Raw genomic sequence first — 19,496 nt, 5'->3', positions numbered from 1 at the left:
AGTGGGCGGTTGGAGGATGAGACCGAAGACATCAACTCATTGGCCGACGCATTCATCAACAACTTCCGCAAGCAGCTCAAACTTGAGAAAGAAGCCTCATTCAAACGTTTCCACAGTATCATTAATCCAAGCGCTTGATCAAATTCATCAACTTCATCGTTCATGAAATTTTACTTGAAGTCTTTAAGATTCTTGAGCTTTCATTTGGTGCTATAAGATGAAATGAGGTGTGTTGAGGCAGAGAGTTGTATAATTGTTAGGTATAGGCTTGTCTTCTAATAAGGCATGTACAACAGTCACAAAGCATATCATATCTAATACTAATAGCAGACTCTAATGAAAGGAAAGAGCATAGCCTTAATCACTGTGAATTACATTTACAACATCCGATTCCGCTTCTTCCTCCTATTCATGAATGCAAAGGAATGACCTCATTCTATTCCCAAAATCATCAATTAAACTCATCTTTACAAGAAAAAGCATCACTTATCCTACATGTCCCTCCACAAGAAACAGGATAAATACAATGAACCTCTTGTGCTTGATTTCTTCCGTCCGGGGAAACCAGCAATTTCCCCAACCGCATCACCAAAAGCTTCACTTTGCTTCTCAGACTTGAAGCACCTGACAGTGAACAATGTGACTCTTCAAATTGCCACGTCCTGCAATTGTCGACCACAAATTTTGAACCAGAGTCCTGAGATGACCTTTTCCTGCAATATTTTCCCACAGGTGGGGATTGCTTTCCACATGCCTGTTTGGACTGGAAACATCGACTAGACTGATACTCATGTTGTTGCGGATAATGCACAGCTTCCCGTTCAGGGGAACGAGAGCAGCAGCATCAAAAGCCCGGGAACTACCTAAATGAAACTTGCTATCTATAAACCTTTTCCATGAATCTGTCGCTCCATCATAAACAGTAAGCTTGCACCCATCTTGGCAATCAAGTGCGTAGAGTTGTCTGTTCAGTGAGATACTAGGATTTCGCCAACCATTAACCATTCCGTTACTAACAGGGGTCCATGTGTCGGATTCCGGTGAATAGGCTTCACATATTACATTGCGACGGGACCCAAGTCCCTTCAGAAACCATGTTCCATTGTGGAATACACCAATAAAGGGCACCATAGGGGTGCTCATCTCTGAGACGAAGTTCCACCTGTTCCGGTTGGGGTCATAAACTTCAGCAGACCGAAGAGTTCTTTGAATTCCTTCACATTCCCCACCAGCCACATAAAGACAGTTATTTATTACACAAGAACCAAAGAGATGACGTTTCCGGAGCATATCTGGCGCTCTGTGCCATTTATTTGTACGGGCACTGTAGAAAATGACACGTCTCATTGATCCCCTTAGTGGATCTCTTCCACCAAATAAGTAAAGGTGGCAACCACTTATAACAGCACAGCCAAATCCCAATGCTTCAGAGTACTCCCCAGGAACAGGTGGCAGTGGCTGCCATAGTTGGTAGATAGGGTCAAAAGCATGCAATGAGATTCTCCCATCACGGTCTCTTTTGATGACATAAACCCACTCTTCTGCCATTCCAAGACTTTTCCTTTGTGAATAAAAGTAGTTTCCAGAAAGAAGGCGTTGCCACCTCTTGCAAACCAATCGCAGTTTCCTATGCTCAATCCGAGGCACTCGAATCAAACAAGCAATAGCAAGATCATCTGGAAGGCCAGGTAGTAGAGGAGGCTGAACCCGTGTCCTTTCTCTACGTGAATTTTTGCTCCTGTGCGCATTGGGATTTATGTCAGGTTGGATACAGATCTTTGACCCAGGAACAAATTTTCGTGCCCCAGCAACTGTTTTCAGGCCTGAATCAACTTTGCAGTAGCACGAAACAGAGTCAACCTGTAAAGCTTTCACTGTCAGGATACTACAAGTATCAAAATATTCTGGTGAACCAAGAGCAAATAAGAATCTATAAGAAGTTTATGCACTCTTTTAGATTCCATCTATGTCTATGACTATTAGCAAATCACTCAAGCGCATAAGCAAACAGGAGTTATACACAGAGTCTCCTTTCTAACTTCTGACGGCAAAAGACTATTTTTTACAGAGTACCCTATGATATGACCAAGATCTGGTGAAAAAAAAAAAAAAAGCAAATTATCTCAAGAACAAATTTGATCTTTATTCTTCTAGAAAATCTATATTTAAATATTAGCATTACATCATTTACAGGCATAAAAATTTCAATGCTGACACTAGGACTTTGAGATTGACGGAAAATAACCAAGTTCTATCACGCACATCATGTTGGCATGATATTACCCCAAATCCAAAGCATTCCACACAAAGATAAGAGTCATTGTTAAAGAAGTGATTAGTAACAGAATAAAGGTGGTATTGATTGATGTACCAGACATGTCAGCAACAACTCAAATTTGTACGTAAGCCCAACTGTTCAAGTCATATCAAGGGTTTAGAAGTATTTGTTTGAATAGATGGGGAAACAAAGTAAGTAGTTATAAAGAAAAAGGACAAGAAAAGAGCATCAACACTGAGTAGATAAAACTCAGTGACACTTCAGGGTGAAAAGTAAAACATATCCCTGTACATGCAGCAATAATTTAATTGATGTGGATACGTTTTGTCTAAAGTCAAAAATATGTCAGGAAGAAGGAGGTGCTCAGCACTATTGTTTCCTAAAATATTATATCCTTTTTTTCTTTTTCTTTTCTTTTTTTTGGGAATGAAAGGCTACAGCTCAAGCTATACAACAGAAGAAATTAGTTGCATATACGTATACCCCTTGAGTTGTACGCCTAAGTGAAAACTTTCAAGGGATCCCACGAAGTGGGACTATTGCCTTCATCCGATGTTTGCACCCTTGTTCCAGCCTATAATGGGCATGGTCAAGAAGGCTTGATGAAGGCATCACCCTCCCTTCAAATTATTAAACAAAAGACATCAGAAAACAAAGGTCCTCTCTCAACAAGTAGATAAAGAGAAGGGAGTGTTAGGGTCTGCCGGAAGAATCTATGCCCTAACCCATGCTTGACTACCCAAGTAGACAAACGACCCAGCATTTTTTTTATCTCTCCCACATGTTTAATTGTGAAGTTTTGTAAAAGTATTTAATACTTATGATTACAATGAGATTTTTTAAAATTGTCTTGTCCTGCTATTTCTTATTTTGTACAGTGCTATATTGAAAGCCAGGATGGCCGCGGTAGTGGCTAGTCAAGATATATAGAAAGAAATATTTTTGGTTAGACAATACAGGGTTGAACGAGGAGATCAACCAAGGAGAATAATAGAACCAACAGATTTTATCAAAAGACAGAGGTCAGTTAAACAAATTTTTTAAAGAATTATGATGCCTGATTATATGTAAACAAAAGAAAAAAAGATAAAAATAGCACACAACATGAAGACATATAATCAAGACATACGAAAATCACCAAGCAGGACCTGTTAATAATGATATGGTTAAGTAGAAGAATTTGCTGGAACAAACAACCAAGGAAGCAGGTGTGTGGGGGGGGGGGGAGAGAGTGTGTGCGCACGCGCGTTTGTGCATTTATGCATATAGGTTACCTTGGTAGCATTTAATGGATAATCAAGGATATAAAGTAAAAAAGAAATGCAATAAGTAAATCAAACAAAATTCTCTTCTATACGGTAGAGGAAGAGAGAACTAGAAGGCAACGTATTTCAGAAAAAAATTAAATGAAAGATTGAAACAAAAAGCAGGAGCGCAAGCTTCAAAGGAGATAAGAAATTCTAAGGACAAACATTATAAGTTTATAAATAGGGAACCTGACAACAAAATGTTTTTCAGAATATGTTGAGGGAGAGACATGCATCAAAGTAGAATAATTCAACAAAGTCCTAAACAAAAGATCACAAGAGTGCTCGTTATATCAGCAAATCCATTAGAGGAAACACCTACTCCCCCCACCCAAAATAAAAAAAGTACTGAAGTCTCCATCCCCTAAGAGATGTAAAAGAATCAAAGTGACATCCCTTTTTGGTCCTACTATTGAAGCCTTAAACTTCAAACGAACAAATTCCTTGGTATAGTGATTTCCCTTTTTCGTACCTATAATACTCTTCCAATAACAGTTATAGGGTGTATTGACCCTATCAAACAGAAAATTTTCTACTATTCTGAAACCATAAGCTTATGGCCAGAATAAGAACGAAATATCACTAGCATTCCTTCTACCTTATGAGCTTGTTACCAAATTACCACAATGTTAGAATCCAATAGTCAGCATTCCCTAGATGTAAAATTCCAGTTGAATAGATCTCTGTGCTCTATATTATCAGATTTACACAAGAATCTCAGGAAGCCAACTAAAAAGGAATGATGAGGCTGCAAGAGAGACATCTTCAGAGACCAGTGCCTTCAAAGGAAAAAAGAGAGCTTCCTCCCAGTGAGCAGCCTAAGGACTAAAGCCACAATGTGACTATGAAGTATAAGGGGAGAAAAAGAACTCTACTTGGATATTCAAGAAACAAATCAATGGATGATAAAATGTAGACTTTTTTTAAAAAAAAGAAAGGGAATTCGAAATAAGAATTTGCCGGCCACCCAAAAATTCAGGCTTTCATCAGACGCTAAAAACAAATAAATTCTTTGCTTCCATCGCAAAAGCAGGTAGAAATTCGGCTCTGCATAAAGGTGAAGCACATCCTCGGCTAATTGACAATGCCCAACAAAGACAAACTGCTAAGACCAAGAAATTTGAACAAGAACTCATCTGGATTTATCTCAAGTATCACGAATTGGGGAAAAACTAGACTCAAAAGCAATTGAAAATAGAATTATCTTAGAACCAGATATACTGACCAGGGGAGCTTGAACTCGGGGGCCCCTTTGAGCATTCGCCGAGTGTTCAACTAGTTGGTTCATCTCTGAAGCAGAGTTTGGGAACTGAAATGATAGAGTCGCCTCGAATGAATATCAAGACAAATTCAGCATGCTGAGCTCAGATCAAAAGCCTAACCCTCAATTCTTTGAATCTGATCCAACAAAACAGAAGCGAAAAGCTTGTGTTTTTACAACTGAAACTGCAAGCAAAAGCTAAAAGACAAATGGGACTTTTTGCGAGTGTCGAGGGTTGAAGTGGTACAAAGTCGTGAAGGCACCTCCCCTCCCATCATCTGCTTGAACCGTTCTTCTCTCCAGCTGGAGCCGAAAGCTTCACCAACTTTTGATTTTCTTTGGGGTTTTCATAAAACGTATTTAATATCTAGAAAAAGTATTGTTCTCCTAATGTTCTTTACAACTGCTGGTTTTCCTGTGAACTGAAGATTTTCAATTCTCTATTGTTAATTGGCTCCCTACGTTTTCCCACCACAATTTGCTTTAATTCAAGCGACAAAAATGCTCTGAAGAATCTATATCAAATTGAATAATATAATTTTACCAAAAAGGTATACTGATAAAAATAGTTTTAAAGAGCATAATGAATTGGAACAATAATAAATAAACATTTGTGACATATATAAATTCACAGTTTTCATTTTTATAAAGTATTAATAGTACTTTTATACATGGTCTTTGTCGTCAATAATAAAAATATTTATTCTATTCTTACTCTGCGCTCTTGAAATTACAACTTATTATAATTGGTAAAAAGAAAATAATTACCTTAATTCTTGTTTACAATTCTACTTGCTGCATTGCTTGGGTACTTGATATCCTTTTTGTGTGGAACACAGGAGAAATAAACAATAATTTTCACATCCGCGATATTTTTAATTGTGGTTCACAACATAAAAATACTAAATTTAATGCAGACAGATCCTACAGCACAGAAAATATATCCGACGGCGTACGCTCCACTGCTGGCATGTTGTTCTGACAAACAAATTGCCAAAGCGAACGTGAAATTAACATTAAAAACAAAAGGGCAGTTGATTTCTCGTACGCAGGGAAGGATCATCAGTGTAATCCTTAATTAATACTCTTTCAACCCAAAATATAAAACACATTTTGTAGTGCAAATACGTATAATTCATCACTCATCCACTCATTAATTGTCTTCCGCGTCTATGAAAAGAATAAAGATAGAAAATCAACCTGAAGTAATGAATAAAGTGTTTTCTTTTTTGGCTTCCTTTTATTAGAATCTAAGGGAGTGTTTGGCCAATTCAAAAAGTGCTTTTAAAAACCATTTTTCTGCAAAACGAAACAAATTTTTTTATATATTTATTTTGTATACCGTAAAAACACTTCTAAAATTATAGTTTGGTTTTTATTCAAATACCTTTTAAATAGGACGCAAGCAACAAGCAATTAAATACTGAGATGGAGCCATCCCAATAGGCTAAATACAGAGTGGGTTTTCAACACCTTCATGCCCCCATTTGGTGCGAAACATCGCGAGGCTAGAATGGTCAAAACCGATCAAAAAGGTGTTTAATGTAAAGAATTACTTGCTAACTGGGCATGTGGGATATTTAATCCTGGGATTAGGATTTTTTTCATACCAAAATGTCCTCCGTTCCCCATTCTCAGGTCGTCTCCCCAGATCTGTTTCCAATCGCCTCCGCCTCTTCCATCTCCTATTGCCTTCTCCTCCTCCTCTGGTCACCTTATCCTCTATCTCCGATCCAGTCTTTGGCCGTTCGATATAAGCTTTTTCTTAGCCCCACCCCACATCGTCTTCACCCTTTTCTTAGTCCACAGAGGATCAGATATTTGTAGCATGATTGTTTATACATACTGGCCCGCTTGCTGGGGATATCACTATACTCCAATTTGCTAATATAATCGTGTCTATCTCTCTCTCCCCCCCCCCCCCTCCACGCGCACACGTTGCTTCTAACGTGGTCATCTTCATCCTTCACCTTTCTTAGATCTGCCATCACATACCAAACACAATTTTGCAATTTAATCCCAATCCCAATCCCTTAAAATATATTGCTCAGCAAACGGGACGAAATACCATCATTTTGGTTCTTCCACATCAGCATCCTGAGAATGAGATTACCCTACTGTTTGACGGGGAAATTTTGGATTTATTCTTCGCCATTTGAAGTTACAAGCCTCTATGTTCAAGAGTGGTGGATTCTAATATGGCAACACATACATCCAGCTTTAGGCCAAATTAAAAAAAGAAAAAGGAAAAGCCGGCCAGACTTGAGAGGTGAACAGATAATGTTGAAGACTAAATAAAGCGGTCAAGAAAAATGACTCAAATACACTAGAGATATCCCATTGCCTAACATTATACACCTCTATCAAAGTGGTAAAAATACCACACATTCCCCCGTCCCCTCCATCATTAGCATTGCAAACAGTACAAAATGTGACTCCAAACACTAGGAAGGGCAAAATGACAGCAAAAAATAATAATAGACTTGAGAAAAAAAGAGGGGGAAGAGGGGGACCTTCCTATGGGTGTATTTCAGCACCTACTACCTAAGTATGAAACTGCTATTCGAAGCCGAAGTCAATCCCACGCACTTGTGACACCAGGACCGTATCCTCCAGCATACCCACCAGAAGCCCCATACCCTCCACTGCTATTTCCCGCACTGTAATAATCAGAACCACCTCTGCTGCTGAAGCTCTCTCTTCGGAAGTCACGGCCACCAAAACGGCCTCCACCTGATCGACGGTTCCTTCCACCAAAAGATGATCGAGCAGCATACCGTGAGAGCCAAGCAGGCACTTCTTGATTTGCTTCTTGCATCAGTTCTGCTAAAGCCCTTGCAAGGGATGCATTGTTTTCATTGAAGAATGCAGTGGCAAGACCTTTCTTCCCTGCTCTTCCCGTCCTTCCAATACGGTGTACATAATCATCAATATCATTTGGTAGATCAAAGTTGACCACATGGGCGACATGAGGGATATCAAGACCACGTGCAGCCACATCAGTGGCAACCAATATGGGGGTGTTGCCACTTTTAAATGACCTTAATGCCATCTCCCTTTCCTGCAGGTAAGCCAATGAATAACGACACATAGATACAAACAGGCACACACAAGCAACAAATTCAATAGAAAGCTAATAGTAATAACAGAAGAATAAGCAAATGACAGATAATATGTCATCAAATAAGAAAAGATTGCAAGTTGATAGGCAGTGCTCTATTGCACCAATGACTAAAAATCGCTGTAAGCAACCATAAACTAAACAGTAGCTGGGTTATGGTCACATTCATTCCAACTACAGAATGATAAGTACTAGCTTCGGCATTAAAGGAACCAACAAAAATGTGCGAACATGAGCATATAAATCTAAGCAATTATGCCAAATATGAAAAGAAATGAAAGATATTGGCCATATTATACCAAAATTCGGCCTCCTGACATAAATGCTGGCATAAAAAGATGATTCAGTGATTTAGGAGACGAGCACACAGAAAGGAAGGAAAGGAGGGTATGTAATGGATCACTTTTCTCCTTATTTGTTAGAAAGGACATGGAGGCAGAGGCAAAAGTAAATGTTATACCGATATAACTGACCAATATACTCAACTTTTTTTTTCTCCTTTTTTTTGGGTCCGGAGTCAAATATAAAATTAATTCCAGTGGATCCTCATTATCCACCAAGTTAATCGGAAGGCAGGCAGAAGAGTGGGGACTGGGGGAGGAGAGGGGACTGCATGTGGTGTGGAAAACTTCACACTAGGATCCAAACGGCCTATTCCAGGGATCAAATATATTCAAACCCACTATTCATTTCCAGAATAAACCAAACACGATATCTTAACATTGATATCTACTTTCATAAATCAAGTAACATTGTCTTGGTTATCCAATAAAAGTAAAGAAATTTACACACCAGCACTAAGGCAGACTTTACAACATAACATACCAACCTGTTGTGACCTATCCCCGTGAATAGTGGTAGCTGGAAAACCATTAATATACAGCCAATGTTCCAATGAATCAGCTCCCTTCTTTGTCTCCACAAAAACTAATGTCAAAGCTTGCTGCAAAAATCAGAACCATGCATTACACGGTCTAAGATGATGAATAAAGTCGCAATGACTTACAAAAAGAGAGGAAATTCACAAAATTGCAGAAGCCCAAGATCATCCACAGAATGATACAAAATGCTATTACAGACATACATGTCATAGGCAGAGGCAAGCAACATACATAAGAGCTGAGAGACAGGGATTGATAGAAATAAAGCAAGAGAAGAAACACCTAAATATTTAAGACAGCATAATATATGCATTGATAGAAGACACAAAACCGATAACCACCCAAGCTTATTAGTTCACACTCACTTTGGATGGGTTTCACTGAGTGATACCCATTACCCAAAGGTTTTCAGTAAACATGCATGCTGAATTTTACGCAAGTGAAACACATTAAGTTTGATAGTACCTTTCCTTGCACACCATTTGCCCTCTGAGCATGTAGAAGGTCCATAAGGTGACTTCTCTTGTCAGACTCCTGAACAAATTCAACTCTTTGGACAATCAAGTCTGTACTTGACCCCACTCTTCCAACAGCCAGGAAAACATAATTTGAAAGGAAATCCGAGGCCAATCTCTGCATATCATCCAGAAATGATAAGAAATAGTATCAATTTATATGGTAGTGGCATGGTTGAAATATTAATATTCATCTGCATTATTCATACATATCAGCGCACTTATCATCCTATTCTTAATTCATAGTAGAAAAATTTGACAATATTTGTTTCTAAATGCAGTTACTCCTATTCAGAGAAGGTTGACAGCGTGATTTACGGTCCAAAGCCTCCTGAGTGCAAGTCTGTCACTCATAATTTAACAAGTAAAATGCATCTCAGGGCAATTGCAATTCTCCCTAACATACACAAGCATATGTTATTGAGATTCCAACAAATAGCATTAAGTAACAAGAGTCTGTAGTCATTTCTAGAGAGAGGGGAGCCGATAAAGATGCTCGGAGAAGTCTAGCAACCCCAGTAAAGCATATAAGCAGGTGAAATTAAGAAACACAAGCTTAATTAACAACACCTCATGTTTGGCTCAACTTTTGAAGGACATATAAAGATGAAGTCGAACCTGTATCTCTTTCGGAAATGTGGCACTGAACAGCATAGTCTGTCTGGCACCTGGAGGAGGCATGTCCATCTGCTCCACAATCTTCCTTATTTGGGGCTCAAAACCCATATCCAGCATCCGGTCTGCCTCATCCAAGGCCAAATATCTTATCATCTGCAGGGAAACTCTAGCCCTCTCTAGCAAATCCACCAATCTTCCCGGAGTTGCCACAAGAATATCAACTCCTCTCTCAAGATCTCGCAGCTGCAGAAAATTAAAATTTTTGTTGGCAACCACACCAAATCTAAGTCTGTACTGGCAATAAAAAATAAGTTCTTGATGGATCTTCAAGAACTAAACTTGTGACTCCAAAAGAATACATGTACATTGTACACCAGCAAAATAGCAATAGAGACAAATAGTCGTTGGACCTAAGATCACACTACCCACTCATTCAGTCTTTGGGGATCCAATAATGCTATATTGAATGGAAGAAGGTTTCTACAAACTAAAATGCTTCACATAACATGAGTTATCAATAATTGGGAAAGTGGAGCGAATAAATTATCATCTTAGATTACTACATCTTGCAGGCTAGTCAATATAGACCTGACCGTTATAATCATGAGTACTTTTTTCTTTTCAAGAAAGATTAAACACCTTCAATCCATATGGATGACAAACATTCTTTCAACCCTATAAATAGAATCAAGTTGTAGCAAGTCGCACACATACACACACTCACGCATACATGCACATGTATATATACCACAAACCTGCTGGTTTATTGGTGCACCACCATAAGCAACAACCACCCTAACCCCAGTTTGGTAAGAAAACTTCCTGGCTTCTTCATGTATCTGAAACCACATCACAACAGTTCCAATCTATTATATCTCACAGGAAAACTGCAAATTAAAAGCATGCCACAATAAATGATTAATGTGATGGACTCACTTGCATTGACAGCTCCCTGGTAGGTGAAAGAACAAGAGCAAGTGGATACACTGTACGCACCCCACGAGGTGGCCTCTGCACAGGTTGGCCCCTCATAATTCCACTGATGATAGGAAAACAGAAGGCAGCTGTCTTTCCAGAACCGGTCTGGGCACAAGCCATCAAATCTCGTCCAGCAAGAGATATTGGTATGGCGTACCGTTGAACTGGCGTTGGCTTCACATATTTGCACCTTCTTATATTCTGATTAAGTGCTTCACCCAAATCAATGTCCGCAAATGTATTCACTGGTGGTGGCACATTTGCACCACTAGTCTCCACAGGAATGTCTTCGTATGCATCAAAATTGATTCCTGTATTCTCCTGCTCACCAGATGCCTCTTCTGCATTATCCTCATCACCAAAGGGATTGGCCTCCCTCTCCCTGCCGCGATCCCAACCACTGCCTCTGTTTCCCCATCCACCACGGCCGCCACCACCGTACCCCAACCGATTCTCATTTCTGGGCATGGCCAACCGTGATCCAACATTACCAGTACCAGTGCCAGAACCAGAAGCACGGCCACTATATGCTGGAGCAGGCGCTTCTGCAGAAGGTGGACGGTTCCGGAGGTGGGGAGGCACATAGACTGGGCGTGAAGGAGCTGAGGTGTTACCAGTTCCCGCATTGCTGGCAGAAGAGCCAGGACCTGCACTTTCAGCTGCAGAGCTCGCAGCCAAGTCTGCCCATGAAGTTCGCATAGTCAATAACTATTTTTTCGGAGCCTAGAATTCTCAACAAATTTTCCACAGGAAATCGCTCCTTTTTCAAATAAGGGATAGGACTTATAACTTTAAGTAGCAAAAAGAATCCTCAGTTGGTGCAAAAAAACTTCTTCCAATCGCAATAAAAATTCTTCAGGTTCAACCCTGCAATTCAATGAAGTCCTATTAGCGCTCGGAGAGAACTGTTCCAACCTCTTGACAACTCGATCTCGATAATTTATATAAAATATAATAAAATTAACACCGAATAGAAATAAGAAAATGGAAGATAGTTGCAATGTTCAAATTGTGAACGAGCAGAACGTAATCAACACAAAATCAAGCCCCATTTGTCCACCCACCCTGGAAAAACAACTAACCAGCGTGCTCCATTCCCATTAAATTGACTCGCCCAAATAACATGAGCAACCCTCAAATAAATAAAAAGGGAAACATCCTGATCATGACTCACGAAAGCAAGTGGCAAAACCAAAACAGCGAGCGTGGTATCAATACGCGAATGAAGAAACACAGCAGAACGAGAAGGGATGAGATAGATTCACCTGAAATATATTGTAGAGATTAAAACCCTAAAATTGATGACGAAACAAAGTGGGGGAGGTAGACGATCAAGAAACCCTAAATTGGTTCGCCGACAGACAGCGCGTAAGTGGGATAAAAAAATATCTTCCTCTTTCTCCTCCTCTCTCTCCGGGATCCAGATTACAGACGCAGCGTGTTTCTGCGGTCCCAGCGCGGCTTTGGTTTCTGTCCGTTGGGTCGATCGGAGCGCTCAGAATATGACACATCATCAAGCTTTTTAAATTGCATCTGAACCGTTTATTTTGAGCTGAATCCAGACCGTCCGCTTCTCAATTCTTTAAAATCACGTGCAAAAAATTCCTTCTCTGCAATATACTACCTCCGATCCTAATTATAAGAACTAGTTGATTAATTTGAGAAGATTAAAAAGATAAATTAAGTTATTTATTTGTAATAAATAGTTGTTGCTCTTTCTAAAATATCCTTACTAATTAAGTGTATTGGTTAGAACTACCATCATTAAAATGACTGTCTTGAGAAAAAATATATAAATATGAGAGACAAAGTAGATGGAGTCTTATATTTATGATTAAAATAAAAGTCAAACGAGGTCTTATATTAAGAACCGGGGGTAGTATTACTGCCGGTCCTAATTATAAGAGCTAGTTCACTAATTTGAGGAGATTAAGGAAAGAAGTTAAGTTAGTTATTTGTCATAAAAGGTGTTGTCTTTCCTAAAATATCATTGCTAATCAAGTGTATTGGCTAGAATTATTATTGTTAGAAGGACTATCTTAGAAAAAAATACATAAATATTAGAAACAAAGTATATTATGGTTTTATATTTATGAGCAAAATAAAAATCAAATGAGATCTTATATTAAAAATAGGAGGTAGTATATCACCTTCACTTTATGCGTACAAGGCCGTTGATCTTCGTTAAAATCTAGTTTTGATAATAGCAACATTAGTATGGATTTTGTCTCAAAAATTGCAAAACTCGTTTTTCAATAATTCTTCAAGCAAAATATGAGAAAAACTTCCCGTAAGGAATGGAGAATACAAATTACTAGGAGTCGCTTTTCAGTGACATCTTTCTATGTAATTTACGTGCTCTTATTAATTTTCCATTCATACATAGCTTTTTTCTTTTGCACATTTTTCATGTGCAGTTTTTTCTCTTTTTTTTCAATTCAATAAATTTCCGTTTCTATTGTAAATTATCCATTATTCAAAAATTTTATAATGCAATATACTGGGCTTGGAGATCTGGACAATGTGGCACTCCATGAGCTCTCAAATAATGCACAACAAATATATTCTAAGAGGGTATTTAGACTGAAGCAAAATCATGGTTTTAAAAATACTTTTACAGCATACGAAGTAAACATGTGAAGAAATTTGTCTCGATTTACTCCAAACACCTCCTAATTACCACTTCCAAGACGGGGTCAAGACGAAAGTAGGTGAAATGAAACTCTTCTTTGGATGCTGGGATTTTGATTAGGTGAAGTTTTTATTATTGTGGCTAATGTCGATCTGTGACAGACGAATGATCCCGCCGCACTGTCGCCGGAGTAACCTCTTAGCAAAATTGAAAAATGTTTTTATTAATTTTTAAAGTATCAATACTTTTTATGCATAAAAATTTATTATATTATTCTCATCAATCAATAGGACTTCTAGTTTGGCAAGCCATACTTGTTAGCGAACTCCAATATTGTGCATCACAAGGTGCAATCAGGCCGAAAGGCTTTTCTTCACTCGTTAATGGAACTTCTAACGGGGGATTTTCGCCTGGATTTCTCCTGTGTGTTAAAAAATATTTAGTTATTTTATTTCCTCTTTTTACCATATAATAATTCCCTTTCTAATACCATTGTTCATGGTGCAGTATTCTTTGACAGTAACCCGATCTCCATAGCAATTCAAATTAATGCATCAAGATGAGCTTAAAATATCAATTAAGGTGCAAGATTCCTCACGTGGTTCTAAAAGATGCATGGATTTGTGTTTCTTATCCATATATCGTCTATAAAGTGAATGAAATTTTTATAGCAAAAAACTAAAAACGATATATTCATATATACACGCACACTGAAGATTCTCTTTTTTGAAAAAAAAAAAGAAGGTAAATAGGAAGATATCTGCGAGCAACAAAAGAAGTGCACATAATTTTAAATTTAAATTTGACTCGATACAGAAAAAATAAGAAAGACAAGCGCAGAGAGGTTTAAATTTTTAATTTAAACTGGATCCAAATGCTCTGCAAAGAACAAAAAAAATCAAAGTTGATGAGATAGTTGGAATAAAAAGGATTTAATTTTTTCTATAATATACGTGCCATGTGATTTTTTTTCTTACTAATAAATTTTAAAAATTACAGTAACACAGGCAACATACTCCGATACTCGTACATTTAAGGGAACACAGAAGAGAACAATATCCTCCCCTCCATTTCTCTGTAAAATTCTTTATCTTGACAGGGCAGGCCAAAAAATTGAGAAGTGACCCCCTTTCGTTATAATTTGCGGAGTGAAAAAACATGCTTGGAAATTAAAGACACGCACACACGCGAAGGGCAAAGCAAATAATTGTGCCACAAACAAGTTCATAGTCACGCAAAATATAGAAACCCATGGAAGCCCAGTTTTGTTTGGTACCCAAAGAAAAAGGTGAGTTTGGTCCAAGGCCCAAGCATGTTTTTAGGTTTTAAAAACGCTTATATAGATACTTATAGATCACTTACTAATAATGTCTTCACATTAAAAGCGGGATTCGAATCTATGACCTCATAGCTTATGAGCTGACTCTTTACTAACTAGTTAACTCACTCTTATTAGCCTTGTGGAAACCAAGTTATTTGAAGAAATTTTGTATAGGTATATATATAATTTTAGATCCGCTTGTAAAAATATTTATAGGTTACTTATTAATATGATTATGAGCTGATTTCGTAGAATTAACTCATAGCGGCTTATTAAAGAAGTCCCTGCACAAAAAAGAAATGGATGCTAGTATGCTAGACCCAGCAAGGACAGCTGCGAGCACATGCCACAAATGCGGCATCCAGCCACCCCACCCCCAGTTTGGAAAAGTTGGGCCTGTTGCGGGCCACGACTCATGGATGAGCCGCCCGTGCCTAGTGTATTATATATTTTAAAAAGGGATAATTAATCTCTAGATCTTTATAGTTTTATCTGATTTTTAATTAGATCCTTATAAATTTTTTTTATCAGCTTCTTTTACTTTCATGTGTTTTTAATTAGGTTCTTCTATTTTTTTTCTTTTTATCAGGTCCTTATAGTTTCACTTATTTTTTAATTAGGTGCTTTATAGTTTTTGAAAAATTATTTATTAACTTTATTCTTTGAAATTAATTTCATTTTTAAATTAATAATTATATAATTGGACAAAATAATTAATATAATAATTTAGTAATTAATAAATAATCAGAATAATAATTATACTTAAATATAAATTATTTATAATCATATTTTAATTTTAGAAAAATTTATTATTATAATTTGAATTTTATAATTATAAAAATTTGAATTGAAAATAAATAATATATTTGTTTAACTAAAAATTTAAAAGAATATTAATATAAGATTATTACAATAATTTATTATTTTTAAAATGTTATTATTTGTAAAATAAAAAATAAAAACTATAAGAACCTAATTAAAAACAAAGTAAAACAATAAAAACTTGATAAACAGAAAAAAATTATAAGGACTTGATTAAAAATATATGAAAGTATAAGAACTTAAAAAAAAAATTATAGGAACATAATTAAAAACCAGTTAAAACTATAAAGATTTATATTTATATGTTAATTATCCCCTTTAAAAACAAAAAGCCTTAAAAAAAGAGCAAGAAAACTGTAAACCTCAAGGCTCACCCTCGCAGGGTCACGCTAGTCTTGGCTCTCGCGCCTCGCCTCTTGGTTGCTCCCCTCCCCACGACTGGCGATTCCCCGCGCGGCTGTTCCCCTCCACCTTTGCCTCTCAGTCCGTCTCCGCCAGTCCAGTAGTCGACACTCGACACTCTCCGCCCCAAAGGCCCCGCCTCTCTCGACGCCTCTGCTCTCTCCTCTCTCGTCGGCGTCGCCTCCATCAGTCCCGTCTTGGCGTCTCGTCTCGTTGAAGCGAAGCCAGGAGGCAGGAGCACGGTCCTCTCTCGTCGGATCTTCTGTTGTAAGCTTCGAATCTTCTTCTACTTTGAAATTTCTTCCTTTTACAAGCATTTTTTATACACCCTCGACACACCCAATTTATTCCATAGCGTCTCTCTTGGTCGATCAATTTGCTGCGAATACAGAGAGCAGCGAAGAGGGACGAAGCTCCTTTGCGGCTGACTTTGAATGTTTGCACGAGGGATAGAAGCCTAGGTATGTTAGGTAGATTCACCTGCTCCTTCTTCTTTACCTTCTCAACCTATTGAAATGTTGAATGGAGTGTTTTTAGTGCTCTTCGGGCGAGAAGAAGCGAGGTTAGTATCTCGCTTGTCATTAACTATGGACGCATTTGGATGTTGCCATATTGTTCTTGCTGTTCATCCAGTGTTTAAAATTGCATATACAGACAAATATATAGCTGCTTATTTAAAGATATATTTGTTTATTTTCTCAGTTCATGCTAAGTAGTTGAACAAACACGCGGGTCTAACTCAATAGCGTTTGATAATTAACAAGAAGTCCTGTTGGTTTTCATTATTTTCAATTCCATCTTTCATTTCATCTGACACATTCTCCCTCTGTTGGGCTTTTTTTCAGTTCAACTTCTGACAAACGTTTGACCTAGTTAGGTACGAGCAACCAATGTCATCTAACAGATCCTCGCTCCTCACAGTCAAATCTCTTACACGGCTGCTCAGCAAGTGTTCTTCGCATGACATTGTGGACTCTAGCAAAATCTGTAATACTTGGAAGACTCTCAGTACTTCTGCTGAAAGGTTGGATTTTCAATCGGCCAGTGCTTATCAACCAGATGATTCTTTAAATTATGAGCAAAGTCATGCTAAATTTTATCCTGCAAGTCGAAATGGCGCAAATTCTTATCAATTACCATACGGGCAAAGTTCCGACAATGTTAATCAAGCGCATGCAGGCGGGTTGTGTGGAGGAAGTCTAGTGCACAATCAGAAGAGCTCACACCAACACCGTGGCTATTCTGAAGGTCTTCAGAATGAAATTGGGAACAAACTAAGTGAGCGTGGTGGAAATTTTAGTGGAATCTATGAACATAAAAATGATAGTCCAGAGAGATTTTCTAGGGGATTTGATCAGATGGTTGATGGACCTAACTTGAATAACGATATAAATGTTTTCCAGAATAATTTGGCCAGACAAAGAGGAATTCCTGATGGTAATCCAATGGGCTTTAGGAAGCATCTAAATGCATCTGCTGAGAACCATGACGGGCTCTATGCTCAACGGAACCTAAATGGCACGAGTGGAAATCTGGAGCTCTCATATGCCTGTAGGACGGAGGGACCAACGGATAGGGCATATCATTCCAATGCGTATAGCTCACAGATCCTCTCTGAGCCTCTGGGAAATCTGAAAGGGAACCTCAACCAAAACTTCGGCAGTTTTCAGCAGGCACCAAAGAATCAATTCACATGGACTAACAATACGACTAATCAGTGTAATGCAGCTTCCGGACAATTTCCACAGAATCTAAAAGACAGTCGATATCGTCCAAATTTGCACCCAGTACAGAGTTCAACAATCGGATCACAACTATCAGATAATGCAAAACCTGAGGTGGAGTCAGCTGAGGCATCTGGTAGTAGTCCATATATGGGTACCCTTGAGGAACTAGATAATTTTTGTATGGAGGGCAAAATGAAAGAAGCTGTAGAAATTTTGGGACTGCTGGAAAAGCAGCATATTCAAGTGGATTTGCCTCGATATTTGCAATTAATGCACCAATGTGGGGAGGCTAAAGCTCTGGAAGAGGCAAAAATTATACATGAACAAGTCTTAAGGTATCTGTCACCTCTCAAGGTGAGCACGTATAACAGAATATTAGAGATGTATTCAAAATGTGGTTCTATGGATGATGCATTCAAGGTGTTCAACAATATGCCAAAGCGCAATATGACAACTTGGGACACTATGGTAACCTGGCTTGCAAAGAATGATTTTGCAGAAGATTCAATTGATTTATTTACTCAATTCAAGAAAATGGGACTAAAACCTGATGGAAAAATGTTCATCAGTGTTTTTGCTGCGTGCAGTATGCTTGGTGATATTGATGAGGGGATCCTACATTTTGAGTCAATGAGCAAAAGCTATGGCATTGTACCATCTATGACTCATTATGTCAGTATAGTAGACATGTTTGGAAGTATTGGACATCTTGATGAAGCATTTCATTTTGTTGAAAATATGCCAGTGGAGCCGAGTGCTGATGTATGGGAGACCTTGATGAATCATTGTAGAATTCATGGAAACATGGAGCTAGGGGATCGTTGTGCTGAAATAATTGAGCAATTGGACCCTTCTCGCTTGAACGAGCAATCTAAGGCAGGCCTTGTACTTGTAAAAGCCTTAGACCTGGCAAAGGAGAAAGAGAAGAAGAAGTTAGCAAAACAAAATCTTCTGGAAGTAAGGAGCAGAGTCCATGAATATCGAGCAGGAGATACTTCTCATCCTGAGAATGATAAGATCTATGCTTTGCTTAGAAGCTTGAGGTCACAAATGAAAGAAGTTGGCTATATTCCAGAAACAAGATTTGTGTTGCATGACATAGACCAAGAAGGCAAAGAGGAAGCTCTTCTTGCCCACAGTGAGAGACTTGCTGTTGGTTATGGTCTCCTAACCAGCCCTGCCCGTTCTCCTATTAGGGTTATCAAAAACCTCCGTTTTTGTGGTGATTGTCATAATGCACTAAAGATTATTTCCAAGATTGTTGGCAGAGACCTTATCATTAGAGATGCTAAAAGATTCCACCATTTCAGTGATGGGGTGTGCTCTTGCGGGGATTATTGGTGAACATCAGGAGCTCGGTACTTTCCAACCTAGTTATTGAGTTATTATCTCCCTTCTCTTTCTCATTTGATAAGTAGATATAATGAAACCAAGAGGTTGCTGTTTGTCTTGGAGCAGTTGTAATTAAACTTCGTTGAGTTATTGTCTTTCTCTTCGATGCAGAAGATAGTTTGTTTGGTTTCTTAGCCCCCAGATCTAGCAGAGGATGTTGATCTGTGGTCACTGCTTTTTTCTCTTATCAATAGTTCTAAATAGGTTTGTGAGTGTGCGTTAAGAGAATTTAAGCCCCTTT

The 19,496-nt window shown here is 38.2% G+C and overlaps 4 protein-coding genes across 7 annotated transcripts in view; 2 read left to right on the top strand and 2 right to left on the bottom strand.

The window, feature by feature from the left end:
- Window positions 1–248: 248 nt before the first annotated feature.
- LOC114718487 (F-box/kelch-repeat protein At1g55270-like) lies at window positions 249–16,473 on the bottom strand. 4 transcript variants are annotated; one of them, XM_028903810.1, is made up of 4 exons: window positions 16,463–16,473; window positions 13,110–13,114; window positions 4,811–5,025; window positions 249–1,860 (listed from the first exon to the last, which is right to left on the bottom strand). In XM_028903810.1, exons 3-4 carry the CDS (start codon window positions 4,871–4,873, stop codon window positions 610–612), a joined length of 1,314 nt encoding a protein of 437 aa, XP_028759643.1. In that variant the 5' UTR covers window positions 4,874–5,025; window positions 13,110–13,114; window positions 16,463–16,473; the 3' UTR covers window positions 249–609. The 4 variants fall into 4 exon arrangements, with proteins under 4 accessions (XP_028759643.1, XP_028759645.1, XP_028759647.1 ...); XM_028903812.1 differs by lacking the exons at window positions 13,110–13,114; window positions 16,463–16,473 and having other exon boundaries at window positions 4,811–4,894; window positions 4,968–5,225; XM_028903814.1 differs by lacking the exons at window positions 13,110–13,114; window positions 16,463–16,473 and adding an exon at window positions 5,094–5,225 and having other exon boundaries at window positions 4,811–4,894.
- Window positions 6,967–12,353, bottom strand: LOC114718485 (DEAD-box ATP-dependent RNA helicase 37). The gene is made up of 7 exons (XM_028903808.1): window positions 12,225–12,353; window positions 10,918–11,826; window positions 10,737–10,820; window positions 9,982–10,224; window positions 9,314–9,481; window positions 8,797–8,910; window positions 6,967–7,907 (listed from the first exon to the last, which is right to left on the bottom strand). Exons 2-7 carry the CDS (start codon window positions 11,656–11,658, stop codon window positions 7,422–7,424), a joined length of 1,836 nt encoding a protein of 611 aa, XP_028759641.1. The 5' UTR covers window positions 11,659–11,826; window positions 12,225–12,353; the 3' UTR covers window positions 6,967–7,421.
- LOC114718486 (pentatricopeptide repeat-containing protein At2g34370, mitochondrial) overlaps window positions 16,128–19,496 on the top strand; it is a 4,821-nt gene continuing 1,452 nt past the window's right edge. The window contains exons 1-2 of the mRNA XM_028903809.1: window positions 16,128–16,403; window positions 17,540–19,221. Coding sequence (XP_028759642.1) covers window positions 17,582–19,207 — 1,626 coding nt within the window. The 5' untranslated portion in view covers window positions 16,128–16,403; window positions 17,540–17,581 and the 3' untranslated portion in view covers window positions 19,208–19,221. The remainder of the gene's footprint in view (window positions 16,404–17,539; window positions 19,222–19,496) is intronic.
- The window catches only part of LOC114718489 (serine/threonine-protein phosphatase PP2A-4 catalytic subunit), a 9,895-nt gene continuing 9,498 nt past the window's right edge, over window positions 19,100–19,496 (top strand). The window contains exon 1 of the mRNA XM_028903818.1: window positions 19,100–19,221. The gene's annotated coding sequence lies outside the window, so the exon portion shown is untranslated. The remainder of the gene's footprint in view (window positions 19,222–19,496) is intronic.

The sequence above is a fragment of the Neltuma alba genome, unplaced genomic scaffold (assembly GCF_004799145.2).
Source record: "Neltuma alba isolate B1F8T4 unplaced genomic scaffold, ASM479914v2 tig00011850_pilon, whole genome shotgun sequence".
NCBI lineage: Eukaryota > Viridiplantae > Streptophyta > Magnoliopsida > Fabales > Fabaceae > Neltuma > Neltuma alba.
Note: the sequence above shows the minus strand (reverse complement) of the source record. Positions and strands in the feature narration are given on the sequence as shown.

Excerpts from the sequence above, each read along its gene's own strand:
- LOC114718485 (XM_028903808.1), bottom strand. The coding sequence starts at position 11,658 with ATGCGAACTTCATGGGCAGACTTGGCTGCGAGCTCTGCAGCTGAAAGT. Across the intron at positions 9,482-9,981 it reads CATTTCCGAAAGAGATACAG|AGATTGGCCTCGGATTTCCT; the intron begins GTTCGACTTCAT and ends GATGATATGCAG. Across the intron at positions 8,911-9,313 it reads CAAATGGTGTGCAAGGAAAG|CAAGCTTTGACATTAGTTTT; the intron begins GTACTATCAAAC and ends TGATTTTTGCAG.
- LOC114718487 (XM_028903810.1), bottom strand. The coding sequence starts at position 4,873 with ATGAACCAACTAGTTGAACACTCGGCGAATGCTCAAAGGGGCCCCCGA. Across the intron at positions 1,861-4,810 it reads CCCGAGTTCAAGCTCCCCTG|GTTGACTCTGTTTCGTGCTA; the intron begins GTCAGTATATCT and ends AAAGCTTTACAG.